This window comes from Aedes albopictus, chromosome 3 (genome assembly GCF_035046485.1).
Source record: "Aedes albopictus strain Foshan chromosome 3, AalbF5, whole genome shotgun sequence".
Classification (NCBI taxonomy): domain Eukaryota; kingdom Metazoa; phylum Arthropoda; class Insecta; order Diptera; family Culicidae; genus Aedes; species Aedes albopictus.
In genome coordinates, this window is record NC_085138.1 from 448,077,211 (window position 1) to 448,095,475 (window position 18,265).

General features: G+C 38.2%; 1 protein-coding gene across 2 annotated transcripts in view; it reads left to right on the forward strand.

The window, feature by feature from the left end:
• The window catches only part of LOC109407553 (uncharacterized), a 31,490-nt gene that overhangs the window by 11,159 nt on the left and 2,066 nt on the right, over nt 1-18,265 (forward strand). For both annotated transcript variants that reach the window (XM_029864562.2, XM_029864563.2), the window contains exons 3-7: nt 4,811-5,176; nt 5,240-5,548; nt 17,517-17,933; nt 18,000-18,097; nt 18,186-18,224. In XM_029864562.2, the coding sequence (XP_029720422.1) occupies nt 4,811-5,176; nt 5,240-5,548; nt 17,517-17,933; nt 18,000-18,097; nt 18,186-18,224 (1,229 nt within the window). The remainder of the gene's footprint in view (nt 1-4,810; nt 5,177-5,239; nt 5,549-17,516; nt 17,934-17,999; nt 18,098-18,185; nt 18,225-18,265) is intronic.

Consider the following 18,265-nt stretch of genomic DNA (forward strand, 5'->3'; position numbering starts at 1 on the left):
TGCTTCAGAGAGCCGCAATTTGGTTCAAATTTTGATTACCTACCCTAATATATTAGTGAATTAAAATAATTTATCTTTAATTTGCTTGTCAAGACCACGAAAACCGTGAATAAATATTTTGTCAACATTTATCTGATAAATCTTTCAGTACAGTTCAGCTGTTGACATTGTTTCTGATTTGATGTTAAAACGAATAAAACAAAAGTATAAAAGATACTAGAAGTGAATTCACCTACGAAAAATGTTTAATTCGCGAAAAATCAGGAAAGTGCACATTGACAGCTAGTGATATATCATTCATACACATTTAAACAGGAATTTCTACTAGTAATACCTAGACAAATGTATATATTATTCCTTAAAACGCATGATTGTTGCAAGAATTTCAAATTTCAAATATATGATCTTGTTCGACTACTGCTATTATTCCACTGTTGAAAATGCTTTGACATCCATGTGCACAACAGAACATGTGCTCGATGAACAAATTGAGATTTGAAATTATGAAAAGAAATCCACGTACTCCGGTGAGACTCGAACTCACGACTCCCAATTCGCTAGACGGGCGCTTCTATTCCTTCAAGCTACGGAGTCACTCGACTATCTCCGTCGCCAGCAGGCCTAGAACTGAATTCGATTCCACAATCGCACATGGTTATCTTCTTTTCACAATCCAAACCCCCTTCGGATGGGATTAGATGAACATCTAACACATTGTCTGTTGTGCACATGTATGTCAAAGCGGGAGAGGAAGTTATTTTTAATTGTCGAGAGCTTCGGGCACTGCCTTCCAATCACTTATTGGTATGGCAATTAGTGTGCAGTCGGACTCTCGACGGGTCGGTCCTCGGCCGACCGAATACGGTAAGGGTGACCGTAGCACCTTACAAATGTCAATTTCTTGATTTTGCTTTGGCTGACCAAGCCATGTGGGAAATTACACTGTTGAAAATGCTTTGACATCCATGTGCACAACAGAACATGTGCTCGATGAACAAATTGAGATTTGAAATTATGAAAAGAAATCCACGTACTCCGGTGAGACTCGAACTCACGACTCCCAATTCGCTAGACGGGCGCTTCTATTCCTTCAAGCTACGGAGTCACTCGACTATCTCCGTCGCCAGCAGGCCTAGAACTGAATTCGATTCCACAATCGCACATGGTTATCTTCTTTTCACAATCCAAACCCCCTTCGGATGGGATTAGATGAACATCTAACACATTGTCTGTTGTGCACATGGATGTCAAAGCATTTTCAACAGTGTAATTTCCCACATGGCTTGGTCAGCCAAAGCAAAATCAAGAAATTGACATTTGTAAGGTGCTACGGTCACCCTTACCGTATTCGGTCGGCCGAGGACCGACCCGTCGAGAGTCCGACTGCACACTAATTGCCATACCAATAAGTGATTGGAAGGCAGTGCCCGAAGCTCTCGACAATTAAAAATAACTTCCTCTCCCGCTTTGACATACATGTGCACAACAGACAATGTGTTAGATGTTCATCTAATCCCATCCGAAGGGGGTTTGGATTGTGAAAAGAAGATAACCATGTGCGATTGTGGAATCGAATTCAGTTCTAGGCCTGCTGGCGACGGAGATAGTCGAGTGACTCCGTAGCTTGAAGGAATAGAAGCGCCCGTCTAGCGAATTGGGAGTCGTGAGTTCGAGTCTCACCGGAGTACGTGGATTTCTTTTCATAATTTCAAATCTCAATTTGTTCATCGAGCACATGTTCTGTTGTGCACATGGATGTCAAAGCATTTTCAACAGTGTAATTTCCCACATGGCTTGGTCAGCCAAAGCAAAATCAAGAAATTGACATACTGCTATTATTGTTTACTATTACCATGGCAACATGTAGGGTGATAGCCAAGAGGATGACATAAAAGAGTAAATTTAAGTAGTTTACAATATTCAATGTAACTTTGTTATTTTGAGAGCTAGAGCTTTGGTGTCTTCGACAACTTTTCATATTTTTCCCTGTTCTACAACTTTGCCGAAGACGCCAAAACTTTAGGATGTGAAATAAAGAAGTTAGCACCGCAGCGCCACCTATGCAATACGAATGGTTCAATTTTCACAAAGTTATTGAGATTTCTCGGAATTGCCTAACAAAATTCTGAAGGACTGAAAAAAATAATGCAATGTGCAATCGAAATCACTTGTAGCCAAAACATAGTCGTTTGTCCAGGAGTAGTTTTGGAAAAAATATGCTAGAAGAAAATTGTTTTTAATTCCGATAAAATGTGAGGGGATCAAGTCTCCTCAGTCTCCCCTACATATTGCGAAAAAAAAAATGAACACATAAAATTATATTGATCTAAACCCATTTTTTATTTGGAAACGAAACAATTTAACTCGTTCTTCTAATGCCCATGAATTGTATCAATAATCTTTGGCATGTGTGTATCGTTTGGGTAACTGTGTTGTTGTATTGTTTATTTCTTGCAACTTCAACAACACAGTTATCCAAATTTTTGCTCAAATAGCATCAAATTAGACAAGAAATGGTGTTTGCACCATTTCATTGCAGAAATGGAGAATTGATCATCTCACCATACAAAAATTCAGCTCACTATTATCAATCTAGTACTTCACTGATCGCGTCGTATTGTCCGTACAGCAATCTTCTCGCCAAAATAATGTTTCATAACTTTTTATAGTTTTGAGAAATTAAAAACACTTGACACTTTTGTTGATCAAAATATGATAAATTTCCTAATAATACTTTGAACACATACCGATTTACCATATTTTTGTGATTAATATTAAACCCCAAACAAAGTTGCATTTGAGAGCCTTAAGGCGAAACTGGATTCATTTCCTCATTTTTTTTTTGGTTTTGATTTTATTTTTATAAAATAACGAAGCAATATTTTCAAAATCGGTTTTCGTACACATTAAGAGTATGGATAAAGGTATCTTCTGATTTCTTTCCAGGTGGAAAATGTTTGTCGTTTTTTTTTTCACTGAAACGAACCAGCCAAGGGCTGAAAGTCTCTTTTTTAAAGATGCGTGGGTATTCTGATTCCTTGCCTAATTTGATGCTGTTTGAGCAAAATTTTGGGCAATAGTGTTGTTGTTTTCTCCATTTCTTGCAACATAAACAACACAGTTATCCACCACTTCATTGCAAAAACGGAGAACTTACCTTCTCACCATACTAAAATTTTGCTCATTACTACAAATCTAGTACTACACCGAACGTGCCCCATTGATTAATTGATTTTGTTTTTGTAGACCATGTTTTAACAAAATTTCACAAAAAAAATGTTTTTTGCAAAAATGGAAAACATTTTCTACCACGACAAAAAAGGTATGTTCCATATTCTACATGTGTACGAAAACCAAGGTTGAAAATATTGATTGGTTATTAAAAAAATCAAAACACTTAGATTTCGCAAGGATTTCGTTCAACCGACTGGCTTCATCCACACTGGAATCAAAGGTTTTTGCCAGCCGGATCGTTCAGCAAACCGGAGAGCTTTCTTATCGGTTTTGCGAGCCGATCTGAAAATCTTCAATTCAGTTCAACGACGTTGCGTATAACTCTTTTTACATTAAATAAAAGAACATCGGATTGCGTACTGTTGTTTGTTATTCCAACTAAGTATTTGCATCCTATGACAGATATACGTATTTAGATCACAACTGTAAGGTCGTCTTCGGTGTGTCGTACTTGACTCGACTGTCGAATCTTCCTCTGACACATTCCTGTTGGCCAACTCTTAACTAATTCTGCCAGTGCAAAGCGTTATGCCTGATACATCTAGCATTGAAAAATGCTACTTGAAATGATACTTTTCTATACTGAAAGGAAACAGTCAACATTAACCTGGGCCACCCTTTGGTTTTCTTCCATTGAACGAATGTCAATCAGAGCACAGTTAGAGACCTCAAGACGTGCTAACCAGAAGAAAGCACATGTAGCCGATACAGAAATAACAAATCACATGTACCGTCTTGCAGTATTTTCTCTATCTCTTTCCGTACGTTATCCACCTTTAGTCCAAGTGGTGTGCTCCAGACCAGATACGCATGCTATGTTAGGAACCAGATTACACTTTTCTGTTGGTTTTTCTTATTTCCATGTGACCGTGGAAGTCACGACTTAGTTATGCTGATAACACTGGTGGACAGGTGAAAAGTATTCATAAAATGCTTCTAAAAGCATAGCTGAAATCAAGGAATCGATTTTATTTTTCATGTGTTATGTTCATGTCTTCTTGATCCAACGTCTTCACTGGGACACTGGGACAAAGTCTGCTATTCAAATTCGTGTTCTATGATCACTTCCACAGTTGCTAACTGAGATGTTCCTCAGTCAATGACCTGAGATCAGTGATCATTCTTGGACCGACCGGGAATCGAACCCGTAGCCTCCAGCATGTTTACAGCATGGTGTCACAGTTTACATCTTCTTCTTCTTATTCTTTGTGGCTCTACGTCCCCACTGGGGCTTGGCCTGCCTTTCTTCAGCTTAGTGTTCTTTGAGCACTTCCACAGTTATTAATTGAAGGACTTTCTTTGCCTGCCATTGCATGAATTTGTATATTGTGAAGCGAGTAAAGTGATAAACTACTATGCCCAGAAAGTCGAGAAAATTTTCCCGACCGGAACGGGAATCGAACCCGGATTGGCGATCCATAGCCATAACCCCACAGTTTACATCAGATATTTAGAATCCAAAGAAAGAAATGATTTAATGAGATCAGTTTGGAATTCTCCGTTTAGTCAGAGACCCCTGGTATTTTTTTCTAATTTAATTGTAATTCGTTTGTTCTTTTCTCTTCCTAATCCACAGCATCCGAATCATCTCGAGGGACCAAAAAATCCGCATACAGTGCACCAAACCTAGATAGATCATCGTGTTCAGAGAACGCGCCCTCTAATGTTGCGTTCGTTGAGCGGAAATCACCATGGAACACCAACAACGGTTATTTCCGAAGTCAAAGCACCGACGAAAGCAATGGCCAAACATACCCCAATGGGTATCGAACTCATCCTTCGAGGAACTATTCAGCTCATTTTAAAAGTCATTACAATAAGAGTAGTTATTATCACAACGGTAGTAGGAGACCCCATTACAGTAGCTATAATGATAGAAGTAGATCCAATAACGTTAACGAACCCAAAAGCGAACAAAATGGTGCTGTGATCATTAACGAAGGTACGTAGATTGTTTGAGTTTTATCAAGGACGTAATTAACCTTCAACTTTTCTCACATCGCAGAAGAATATACGAAAATAACTACTCCACGACAGGATGTACTGTTTAAGAAGGGCTACCTATCCAGGCCGAAAAAACACACAACGACATCAACGACATCAGCGAATGAGAGTGGAACCGCAACGGGAAGCAGTTCCGTGAATGGAACGACGACTGATGGGAGTGATGCGGCCCTCGGTAGTGGAACGGTGTCCACCGCCGAATCGGTTACGTCCGATTCAACGTACCTTACCGATGGGCACCTGCTGGACTATCCCGCCCCGTTGCCGTACTTTGGATACATCGATCCGAGTGGAGTTCTAGTCATGAATGGTAAGTGTTGCGGCTGCTGCTACTGCTATGTACTACTGAGTGATGGACAAACACGTGTTTCGTTTTGAAGAGTGGGTAAACAGAAGATAAGAAATCGTATCACGGAAGATTTCGTTTGTAAATTGGGGTATCATATCTTTGTTGGTAGAATTGTTCTGTCATACAGATATAGACTACATAATCAAAAGTTACGCTAAAGACGTATGCAGTATTTTTTACGATTATATGTTTCTTCAAAGGTGGTTGACATAATTTGAATGTGGCTATATGAAAGCATGCATGGAGATATTAAGGTGTTTTGGTATCTAACATCTTCAACTTTCCCATAACCATAATCTCAAATCTGATACCTCTACTGACATCTCATGTCGGTACGAGTAATATAGAATCGACGTCGAGATAATCAGTAACTAATTAATTGGAAAGATGAGACACTTGTACAGCATGCTTCGTCAGCTGCGCAAAAGGCAACAATGGTGTGCCTGATACAAGATAGGTCAAAGCAGCCTAGTGTGAAAAAAGTCAACGCAATCCAGAGGTTACTATGTTCTGTTGCATACATCGGTCAATCAGAGATGCGGTGAGAGTATTAAAAACATTTAACAATACTGTTATAGATATGTTTCGTGTTTGTCAACATGTTTCGCGATTTTTAGTTCTTTGTTTGACAAAATATCTCGCAACATTTCAATATAAAGAAAAATGTTTGCCCTAAAAGTAGAATTCTTTGACGTATTTTAGCATATTTCGATTGCTCAGTTAACTGTGGTGTATTTTAGTCGAACGCAAGAGTGCCGTATATTACAGATCTACACTAAGAGAAAATTTCACTTACATTCCATTGGAAAACTGAAGTAGGTTTTTTTTCATCTAACTACACATTAAAAACTTAGATGATTGGTTAGTATAGCTATTGACAGATTCTACCGTGACGTTACAACGTTTTGACACCATTTTGATCAGATTTTCCATTATTACTCGAAAATACGACTGTAAACCTCAAATATTTTTGCGTGTTAGGATTCCTTGTGAAATTTACAACAAATATGATTTGTTGAATAGTTAATTTTTGTTTGAAAAGTATGTTCAAAATGGATATTAATAGCGTGACGTTACAACGTTGTAACGTCACGCTACTCATCCATTTTCAATCAGCTTTTCCAATGACAATGACAATTCCTTAGGTTCAACTGATCAAATTTACTGCAAATTTTATATCCGAATCCGAATATACAAAATATTTGATGTTTGCGGTCTTATTTATGAGTTATAGTGGAAAATCTTACCGAAAAGGCGTAAAAACGTTATAACGTCACGTCACGGTAGAATGTGTCTATTCTCACTAGGTACACAATTATATGGAAAGCAAGTGGTTTTTCGGTAAAAATGTAGCAGTTTTTGCAATTCTTTATTCCCGATTAGCCTCAACTCGAAACATTTAAAACTTGGTTCGTCTCCATATTTCAGGACAACCCGAATAGTCCTTATAAGAAAGGTGCATTAGTGATGGGTGGCAACTACTCGCTCCTTTTTTCATACATTCGACTGCAGTGAAGTCCACTTGAAAATCACATACAATTTACTGCACGATATTTTCAATAGTTTTTCTTCGGAGTTCCACTAAGTTTTCCAGTGGGTTTCACTTCATTCATGTAAACTCACTGGAAAATTCATTTTCGAACAGTTACTTAACTTTTTCCAGTGAAATTAAAATATAATTTCCTCTCAGTGTAGTAACCGGACCGACGCTTTGAAGAATGACACAATGCTTGGAATGATCTATCTCCCGGAACGTGATTTAGATATCTTAACAAAGAAGGATATGTTGCTTTCCTTCCGGAAGGGATTTCTCCACGAGTATCTTCTAAGATTCCATCAGGGATTCCTCCACTGATTCCCATTAGAAGTTTCTAATGGGATACTTTTAGAAAATCTTAAGGATCACTTGGAACTGCGCCAAAAAATCCTACAGGAGTTCTTTAAATTCTTTGGAATTTCCTACGGGAATTCTTCCAAGATTTCTTTTTCGAAAATCCTTTCTGAAATTGTTTTTGATACTCCTGTAGTAGGATTTGATTGACTTGATTTATCTTTATTATTGAGACTTTCAGCTCTCGGCTGATTCGTCTTTTCTGTAGTAGGAGTTCCATCTGAAGTCCCTGCTGAATATTCTTTACCTTATTCTAAGGTATCTATTCTAAGGATTTTCTTGTATTTTTCGATGAGTTTTTTTCCTGGTATTTCTCCACCAAATCCTTCTGAGACTCATCCAGAACCTTCTGGACGAGCTCTTTGTAGGATTCTGTGTTTTATGTGCGCAGCAATAGTTTCTTCTGAAACTTTGATTTTGAATAGGTACTTCCATGATATTTTTCTGGATTTGTCTTTGGGGCCGTTCATAAACCACGTAGATTTATGGGGGAGGAGGGGTGGGCGGTTCTGGCAAAAATCTACGCTCCATACAAATTTCGAAATTTTTGCGTGGACAATAGCCTACGAGGGGGAAAGGGTGGGGGTCTGAGATGGGCAAAATTTGGTCTACGTGGTTTATGAACAGCCCCTTTGTAACTTCTCCAGAGTTGCTTACTACGTTTCCTTCAAGCGTTCTCTGTTACAAAAATAAAATAAAATTAATTATTATGAAGGATTATCACATCACAACACATAGAACCTTACAAATGCACAAATAAAAGACATCACAATTTGAACAAACACAACACAGAACATATACTTTGCCCTGTTACCCTAGTGGATAACAATTTCCGATGTCAGGATGACGAGGTTTCATTAATGTTGTTGGTCCATCAGTCAATCCTGTAATCGTATTTTTTCTGGCATGTTGCCTTTTGTTCGCAGCATTAGTTGCTTTCATAGCTTGAGTTTTGTCTAGGAATTTCTAATCCTCAGGGGGCATCCCGTTTCGGGTTTTGATACTAGAGCTCTATAACTTGAAGTCTGTGGCAGGGAAAGGTTTTCATCTCTAGTATTTATTACGGCACCGAAATGGCCTGAATGTTGGCAATCGAAATAAAATTGCGCACTTCATAGGCCTGTATTCTACCAGAACCCTATAATTGTTGTAACTACAAGAGGAATATTTACAAGTTAAAATTCAACATGTAACACAAAGAACGCACGAATATTGAACTTTGAACATATTATACAATTATTCTGTCTTATTAATGTAACAAATATTTATACCCGTAACATCGCTTCAGGGCATCCTCCAGGATTTCATTCAAGGTGTCCTCCAGGAGTTGCTTCTTGGAAATATCCAGGAAATACATCTGCAAATCACCGAGAACTTCCGTTTTGGAAGCCCTCCTGATGTTCCTTACGGAAGTGTTCCGGGAATTATTTTTAGGAATTATCAATAATGTTCTTGTGAAAACTATTCAAAAGTTTCTTGTAGGAATCATGCAAAAGTTTCACCTAAAATTCATGCAGGAATTCTTGTGGAAAACCTTTAGGATTGATGGATTTATTTTACTAAGTTACTTCTTGGCATCGTTCAGGAGTTCTTGGAGAAATCCTTAGATTGAATTCCTGAATCTCATACAAAACAAACTTCTGAAATATTTCTTGGAGAAACTCCCAGAAGAAATCCATTGAGGAATGTAAAGAAATACAGAGATGATAAATAAGGTGGAATCCCTAGCAGGAGTTACTGAAGGCATCCATCCATGATTGCATTTTTGGAGATATCGAAAGATGAAATCCCGCATAAAAACTCTATAAGAATCTCCAGATGGAAGTTTGTGAAGCAAAACCCAGATGGACATCCTGGAGGAATCATTGGAAGGAACACCAATGAAAATGTAGGTGCCCTACAATAAGCTAATGAAAAGAAAAAAATATGGCTCGATTATCAGGGGTGATTTTTTCCAAGCTCCGGATAATCACGTCCGATCTTTGGTGTACGCATATCTCAACTATTATTAAACTATCATAGTTAGCTATAACTTGTTTTATACTTGATCAATAAATTGATTAAAATTTTCTAAGTTTTACAAAACAAAAGTAAAATTATACGTGAGGGAAAGCTTGAATTAGACTCTATTCACAACTGAACGAAAATGTGTTGTCAAATACTGTGACGCATACACCTTTTATGCCATCATTGGTGGTTACTTCTAATTTATTAAAGGGCGATTTCTTCACCCTGGCTTAAGTGTTAAACCAGGTTTAACTATATGGATAAGCCTGCCCGGATAGAGGTGAAGAACTGGCGATCAAAACGTGATAATGGTTTGATTGACATAAGAGATAAAAGTAATTTCCGTTATATCTAAAGTAATATCTAAAAAAAGTTGCTGGAACATCTCAACAATATCAAAATTTGATATTTCAAGATGGAATTAATAACTCGCTCTTATTAGTTAAATCTTACAAGAGTTAAATATGCTATTGTGATGATATTCCAGGAGTAAAATTTAGATATGATTTTTAGATCTTTTACCTCATATATCAATCAAAATAATATCATAGTTTGATCTCCATATCAAAATATGCTATTATTGAGATCTTTTGCTCTTCCCGGGATGGCTGGCCGGTTAAGGCGAGGTGAAAAAATCGGCCCTTAGAGATGCATATCCTCAAGATTGTACATGAATGAATAATAAGTACTTGAAGGAAACATTTTGATAGAACTTTGAGTGTTGACAAAAACGAAATATGTTGACAAAATCGGATAGATAGCAATCGGATAAAAACGGATAGTGACAAAAACGGAATATAACATGTATTCCGTAAAGAGCTGACCTTGGATTAGTCAAAGTATTACACCAGGATGCTTCTGGAGGTCTTCTTTTTGGCGTGACATCCCAACTAGAACAAAGCCTGCTTCTCAGATTGATGTTACATGAGCGAGCACTTCACAGTTGTGAACTGACAGCTTTCTCTGCCAGTAGTAGATGTAGTATTTGTTACACGAATATTTTCTATGCTCAAGAAAATTCCTATTACGAAAAGTTCCTGGGTCGACTGGCAACCGAATTCCTTCTCAGATATCAAATCATTATTTTTTCCAGAGATTTGTCCTGCATTCGTTTTAGTGCGTAAAATTATTTCCTCTTCAATTTCTTAAGAGGTTTACAATTCTACACAGAAACCCTGCAGTGATCCATTAAAAAGACTCGCAATGACGTTTGAACAGTTCAGACGGGAAGCCCTATTTCCCAGCAGTTTTACTGTTTTTCAGCTTTGTTATCTCGTCTAGCGTCGAGGGCACCACAGCTGGTACATCGTGCTTACCATGTTCGTCGATACGCTAACGTTCTCTCTATTCAACAAAGTATTGAAGTGCTCCCTCCACTCGGCAGCTGCCCTAGTTTTGTCAGCAAGTTTCCTTCACGGTCATTGCACGTGACTCACGCTGTTTTTCTCCGCGCGCCATTGACAGTTTCGGTAAATTTCCTCATATCATTCTGTTCCATGCTGTTTTGCGCCTCCGTAAGTACTCTTTCTTCATACTGTTTCTTTTTTTGGCGGTGAACTCTTTTCTCGGTTGCTTACACTTCCATGTACCGCTCTCTATTCTTCCGGGTAGAAGACTATAACATCCGGCTTCAGATATGTTCTTCTCTTCTGTCACCCTCCGGTACTCCTCAGCGAACCAACCGTTTCTGGGTCGTCTTTGAGCAGTACCTACAGGGGATGGCCAAAATGTTTGGGATAGGCAACTTTTTTCCTCCCACAAAAAAAAATCAACATGCTTTAACTTTTCATAGAGTGCATAAAAAAATCTCAAATTTTGACTGTTTGTCAACCTATTATATGTGCATCATTGGTACAAATTTGGGCTCGATTGATTAATCTTTCGCAAAGTTAGAACCGTTCGGGTAAAACACTATTTTTCAGACAACTCATTTTTGAGCTGTCATATCTCGGAAACCAGTGAACCGAATTGAATGAATTATTAAACGTTTATCAACAATATATTGATGCTTGATACGACGTTATAAAATGAAATATTTTCTCACGGCGAATTAAGTTATACCGGGTTGAAATTTTTACCCATATAGAGGAAAATAAGTCGAATTTACAATACCACACAAAAATTATTAAATGTGTTCTTCCTTCAATCTAAATAGGCTCTAATATATCTGATTAGAGATAATTTGAGAACAGAAGTTGAAAATCTTTTTATATCAACACTAAAATTTATTGAGATTGATGAGAAAAATTACATTTTTTCGAGAAAAATCCAAAAAGTGTCAATCTATGATAACTTTTTCCAACGTTTAGAAAGTACCTATGTTTTAATAGTTTGTGAAGCATTTATATATTGTTAGTGTACGTTCAAAATTTCATTCAATTCGGTTCACTGGTTTCCAAGATATGACAGCTCAAAAATGAGTTGTCTGAAAAATTGTGTTTTACCCGAATTGTTCTAACTTTGCGAAAGATTAATTAATCGAGCCCAAATTTGTACCAATGATGCACATATACTAGGTTGACAAACAGTCAAAATTTGAAATTTTTTGATGCGCTCTATGAAAAGTTATAGCATGATGAACTTTTTTGTGAGAGAAAAAAAAGTTGCCTATCCCAAACATTTTGGCCATCCCCTGTATTTTCTAAGATTCCACCAGGGATTCCTTCACTGATTCCACTTTTAGAAAATCTCAAGGAATTTGTCTATGCTATCACTTGGAACTTCGCCAGAACTTGGGATTCTCCAAGAAGTTTCTTCTGAAATTCCTCTAGTTTCTCAAAATTCCTACAAGAGTTCTTTGAATTCTTGAGAATTTCTTACGAGTATTCTTCCAAGATTTTTTTCTAAAATCCCTCCTGAAATTCTTTTTAAATACGGGCTTGGTGGTCTAGTGGCTACCGCTTCTGATTTATATGCAGAAGGTTCTGAGTTCAAACCCTGGCCCATCCCTTTCCTCCTACTTTGTATCTTTCTATGTCTTTATCTCTTTCTCTTTTTTATATATACAATTCATGTATATTCATAAGTTTACTAGAACAAAAATGGGTTGAAAAAGACGTTTCCCTTTCTTCCAACTTCCCTAGCACAGTGTCAATCTACCATATAACGCCTACGAGTTATGCAATCAAGCGAACTGTGTCCCAATATCGTCAAAGTAATAAATACACTAATCTATCACCTTACGCCTGGCATCCACGCACCAATGTGTGAACCCATTGCCAGCCATACCTTACCAACACTTCGACATCTGCATGAATTTGTGCAGACGCAGAGGTATATGCGGTCTGATGTGGATACAAATGATTGCAATCATTATTTCCTTCCCCTTCCCCACATTGACCTCTAACCTGACGTGGCAGGCGTCATTGTCGCCTAAAAATAGAAGATCACCAACACTCACACACTGAAGATGCCTGTTTAGTCCCCGGCAGATATCTCATGGGTTCCTTGTGTGAGCGTAGCTGTTCTGGCGATACAAGAGTAGCATCCAGCTCAAGCTCAATCCCTCCTGAAGTTCTTTTTGATACACCTGTAGGAGTTCCCTCTGGAGTCCCTGCAGAACATTCTTCTTCTTCAAAATTTATTCTAAAATTTCGTCAGGAGTTTCTTGTATTTTTCGATGAGTTTTTTTGTGGTATTTTTCCAGCAAATCGTTCTGAGACTTGTCCAAAAATTTCTCGAAGAGTTCTTTATAGGATTCCTGCAAGTTTTTTTTTGGTTTTTGTGCATAGCAGTACTGTAGGGAAATACGTCTAGCTTGATGCAAGTAGTTCTTTATTATGACAAATTCTGCTTTGACACATCAACGCCTACTACAGCTCGACCATCTTGACACAACACATCGTCCTCGATGTGAACACTCGCTTCGCCAACAAAATCTTCATCAAAACTTCAACTCGATTCTGCTCAGGTTCTCCTTCGGTTCATTCTTTAATCCCCATGACTCCTCTCGTATTCTTGGTACGAGAGTAATGCTGCAATCAGCTTGTACTGTAGTTTTTCTCTGAATACTTTTTTATTCTTGTATCCAGCGATTACAAACAGTCGGTTTTTCATGGCTCCAGCGTTCGAACGGCAACTTTAAATCGGTTCTTGCGGGATGCCGATATGCTCCAGATCTTCCACAGCCACCTCGAAAGGCTTCTTTAAATTTTGATTGTAAATATAATTTCGAGATAAACGTTCCGATCACACTTCTGAAATTGTAGGGAAATACGTCTAGCTTGATGCAAGTAGTTCTTCATTATGACAAATTCTGCTTTGATACATCAACGCCTACTACAGTACTGACTTTAAGATAATAATAATAATAATAATTCATTTATTCATCTTTTGATAACTAAAAAAAAGACTCGGGCACGTTTAATGCTTCCAGTGAGCTATTTGCTCTTTGAAAAAAGCACGATACTAGACAGTGGACTAGCATGAAACGCCCAGTGGCACAGCCGAAAACTTTTCAATTTACAAACATAATTACAAATTCAGCTTATTACCTATATCTTAATTTAATCCATTCTGCACATTTTCGTTTAAATTCTTGTACACTTCGTACATTTTTCGTTTCATTTAGTAATTCATTGAAAATTCTGATTCCTTTATAATATATCGACTTTTGTGTACTTGTCATTAACGGCACAACACGTAAATCATTATTTTGTCTAGTCCTATGTGAATGAATTTTTCGTCCTCTTACAATAATATTTGTCCAGTACTCTGGCAACATGTGTTTAGTCAATTTAAAAATAGTCGTCATTACATTAAAGGTTATTCGTTCTTTTATTGAGAGCCACTGCAAAGCTTCCAACATACCTAATATTGGAGTGATTACTTACTTACAGAAGTGTTCCGGGAGTTATTTTTGGCAATTATCAAGAAGGCTCTTGTGATAACTCTTCAAAAGTTCCTTGTTGGAATCTTGCAGAAGTTCCATCTAAAAATCACGCAGGAATTCTTGTGGAAAAGGATTGATTTATGGAAGTCCTTTTGGAGCCGCTTCTGGGCATCCTTTAAGAGTTCTTGGAGAAATCCCTACATTAAATTCCTGGCTCCCAGACAAAACAAACAAGTGGTATATGTTTTGAAAAAAACTGTCAGAAGACATCCATTGAGGAATTTGAAGACAAATAAGGTGGAATTCCTAGCAGGAATTACTGAAAGTATCCCATGCATATTGCATTTTTGGAGTAATCGAAAAATAAATCTTCCTTAAGCACTCTATAAGAATCTCCAGAAGGAAGTTTCTGAAGGAAGGCTCAGATAGACATCCTGGAGGTATGCTCGGAAGGAACACCAATGAAAATGAAGGTGCCCTAACACAATAAACTAAACAGAAAAATATGGCTCGATTATCAGGAGTGATTTATGTCAAGCCCCGGATAATCGCGTCTGTTGTACGCATCTCCCAACTATTATTAGCTAGCTATAACTTGTTTTATACCTCAACAATAAATTGGTTAAAATTGTCTAAGTTTTACAAAACAAAAGTAAAATTATGAGTGAGAGAAAGCTTGACTTAGGCTCTATTCACAACTGAACGAAAATGTCTTGTAAGATACTGTGACGCATACGCCTTTTATGCCATCTTCTTATACTTCTAAGGGCCGATTTCGTCACCCTGGCTTAGGCGTTAAGCCAGGTTTAACTATATGGGTAAGCATGGCTTACGAGTTAAGCCGATGTGAAGAAATCGGCCCTAATTCATTAAAGGGGGATTTCTTCACCCTGGCTTAAGTGTTAAACCAGGTTTAACTATATGGATAAGCCTGCCCGGATAGAGGTAAAGAACTGGCGATCAAAACGTGATAATGGTTTGATTGACATAAGAGATAAAAGTACGGAAATTAATATCTAAAAAAAGTTCCTGGAACATCTCAACAATATCAAAATTTGATATTTCAAGATGGAATTAATAACTCGCTCTTATTAGTTAAATCTTACAAGAGTTAAATATGCTATTGTGATGATATTCCAGGAGTAAATTTTAGATATGCTTTTTAGATCTTTTACCTCATATATCAATCAAAATAATATCATAGTTTGATCTCCATATCAAAATATGCTATTATTGAGATCTTTTGCTCTACCCGGGATGGCTGGCTGGTTAAGGCGAGGTGAAAAAATCGGCCCTTAGAGATGCATATCCTCAAGATTGTACATGAATGAATAATAAGTACTTGAAGGAAACATTTTGATAGAACTTTGAGTGTTGACAAAAACGAAATATGTTGACAAAATCGGATAGATAGAAATCGGATAAAAACGGATAGTGACAAAAATGGAATATAACATGTATTCCGTAAAGAGTTGACCTTGGATTAGTCAAAGTATTACACCAGGATGCTTCTGGAGGTCTTCTTTTTGGCGTGACATCCCAACTAGAACAAAGCCTGCTTCTCAGATTGGTGTTACATGAGTGAGCACTTCCACAGTTGTTAACTGACAGCTTTCTCTGCCAGTAGTAGATGTAGTATTTGTTACACGAATATTTTCTATGCTCAAGAAAATTCCTATTACGAAAAGTTCCTGGGTCGACTGGCAGCCGAATTCCTTCTCAGATATCAAATCATTATTTTTTCCAGAGATTGTCCTGCATTCGTTTTAGTGCGTATAATTATTTCCTCCTCAATTTCTCACGAGGTTTACAATTCTACATAGAAACCCTGCAGTGACCCATTAAAGTTTCTCAAATGACGTTTGAACCGTTCAGACGGAAAGACCTATTTTCCAGCAGTTCTACTGTTTTCAGCTTTTTTATCTCGTCTAGCGTCGAGGGCACCACAGCTGGTACATCGTGCTTACTCTGTTCGTCGATGTGCTAACGTTCTCTCTAATCAACAAAGTATTGAAGTGCTCCCTCTACTCGGCAGCTGAGCTACCCTATTTTTATTTGTCAGCAAGTTATCATCACGGTCATTGCACGTGACGCACGCTATTTTTCTCGGCTCGCCATTGACAGTTTCGTTAAATTTCCTCATTCTGTTCCATGCTGTTTGCGCCTCCGTAAGTACTCTTTCTTCATACTGTTTCTTTTTGGCTGTCTTGGTTGCTTTCACTTCCATGTACCTATTCTTCCGGGTAGAACACACTAACATCCGGATTCTGGAAACGTTCTTCTCTTCTGTCACCCTACGGTACTCCTCATCGATCCAACCGTTTCTGGGTCATCTTTGAGTAGTACCTATCACTTCCCGCGCTGCTATTGTTCCTGCTGCGTGGAGAGATCCTCACAACTTCAACAATGTTGTCGTTTACGATGATACCTGTTATCCGCTCATCCAACTTCTGGCGGTACTCATCTGGTGCACCTTTTGCTGAGAAACGTTGGATACTAAAACGTAACGGCCGCTGTATTCTTGAGTTCACCACGGTTGATCCAGCACTCAAATCTTAATGACGAAGAGATATCTTGGTCCGCTGAAGGTTCTCACATCAATGACATCCGAAAAGTGCCAACCGTCCACAAGTTCATGGTCTATTTGGTTGCAACTTTCCACCTACATATAGGTAATTCGCATAATCTGCTTCCCGATCACTACGAATCCGACTGCATGTTCTGCCCTATCGCCGCCGCTATTGTAGATGTTGTATTTGAATGAAGTGTAGGCAATGGGATTCATATTCTCCAGATCTAAGATACCGCACCTGCTGAATGGTAACTACGCTCACTTCAAGTCTTTAAGAATTTTACCAGGGATTTATGTGGCAATCTCACGTAGCGCAGTAGTTCATTTAGTGAATTCTTTCAATGTCTCCAACATCAACTTTCAAAGACTTCTTCGTTATTTACATTCAAGACTCAAAAGATTCTCTAAAGCAACGACCAGCTTTTTTCCGAGAATCCCGATATTCTCACCTGTACCTGTGTTATTTGTTATTTATTTTTAACTAAAAATTTTGAAAGAGGGAACACCTGTACCTGTGGTACAAGATACTTTCTCAAAAAGCTTTAGTTTAAGCACCTTTCTATTGCAGATAATTTCCTCAAGATGACTCCTATGACCCTTATCATACAACATGGTTCTTCTTTCGCAGGTTTTGCCGTAGATAACAGTGGTTATCCCTACATGAACGGTGGGCAGACGTACATTTACCCCCCTAACTACCACTGCCCTTCTACGTTCAACGAGGATGCACAAACCGGAGACGCTGAAGAAGAGGATCCTGCGGCATCGATTGGCGACCAAATTCAGTCCAGCGAATCATTCAACGGCATCTCGGAAAGTGCAGTTCAAGGCCTCCAGGACACCGTGGACTCCGATATTATGTTCAACAGTATATCGGAGGAAACTGTCGAAGCGTTGGTGAGCGAGAATGATGGTGCAGATTCGAATCAACAAGTGCCACAACAGTCGATGCTTTCGCCACTAGACAGCAGCTACGATTTGGCTCAATATTACAATAACTTCTACTATGGATGCATGTTGACTCCCTTCCCGGTGGTGAACGGTGGTAAGGGTTTTGGATAGTTTCAAGACGTTTGAATAGTGGGTGTATACAAATGTTTCGATATTTCAGATATGTACTACGATCAGTTTGGAGGAGTCAGCGAAGAAGAGCAAGTTAGAGAGCAGAGCTTCAGGAGACGGAAGAAACGTTACAGGAATTTGGATGAGGTAATCAAATGTGTTTTATGTTTTTAGGTTACGTACATGGATAGTATTACCTATAGAACCTGACAATTTGCTTTACTTTTCCTTTCAGTACCCACCAACTTTTTATCCAGACGGAACAGTAGATACGGTATGTATTCCGAAATATGTGATCTGCATTTATACCCGTAA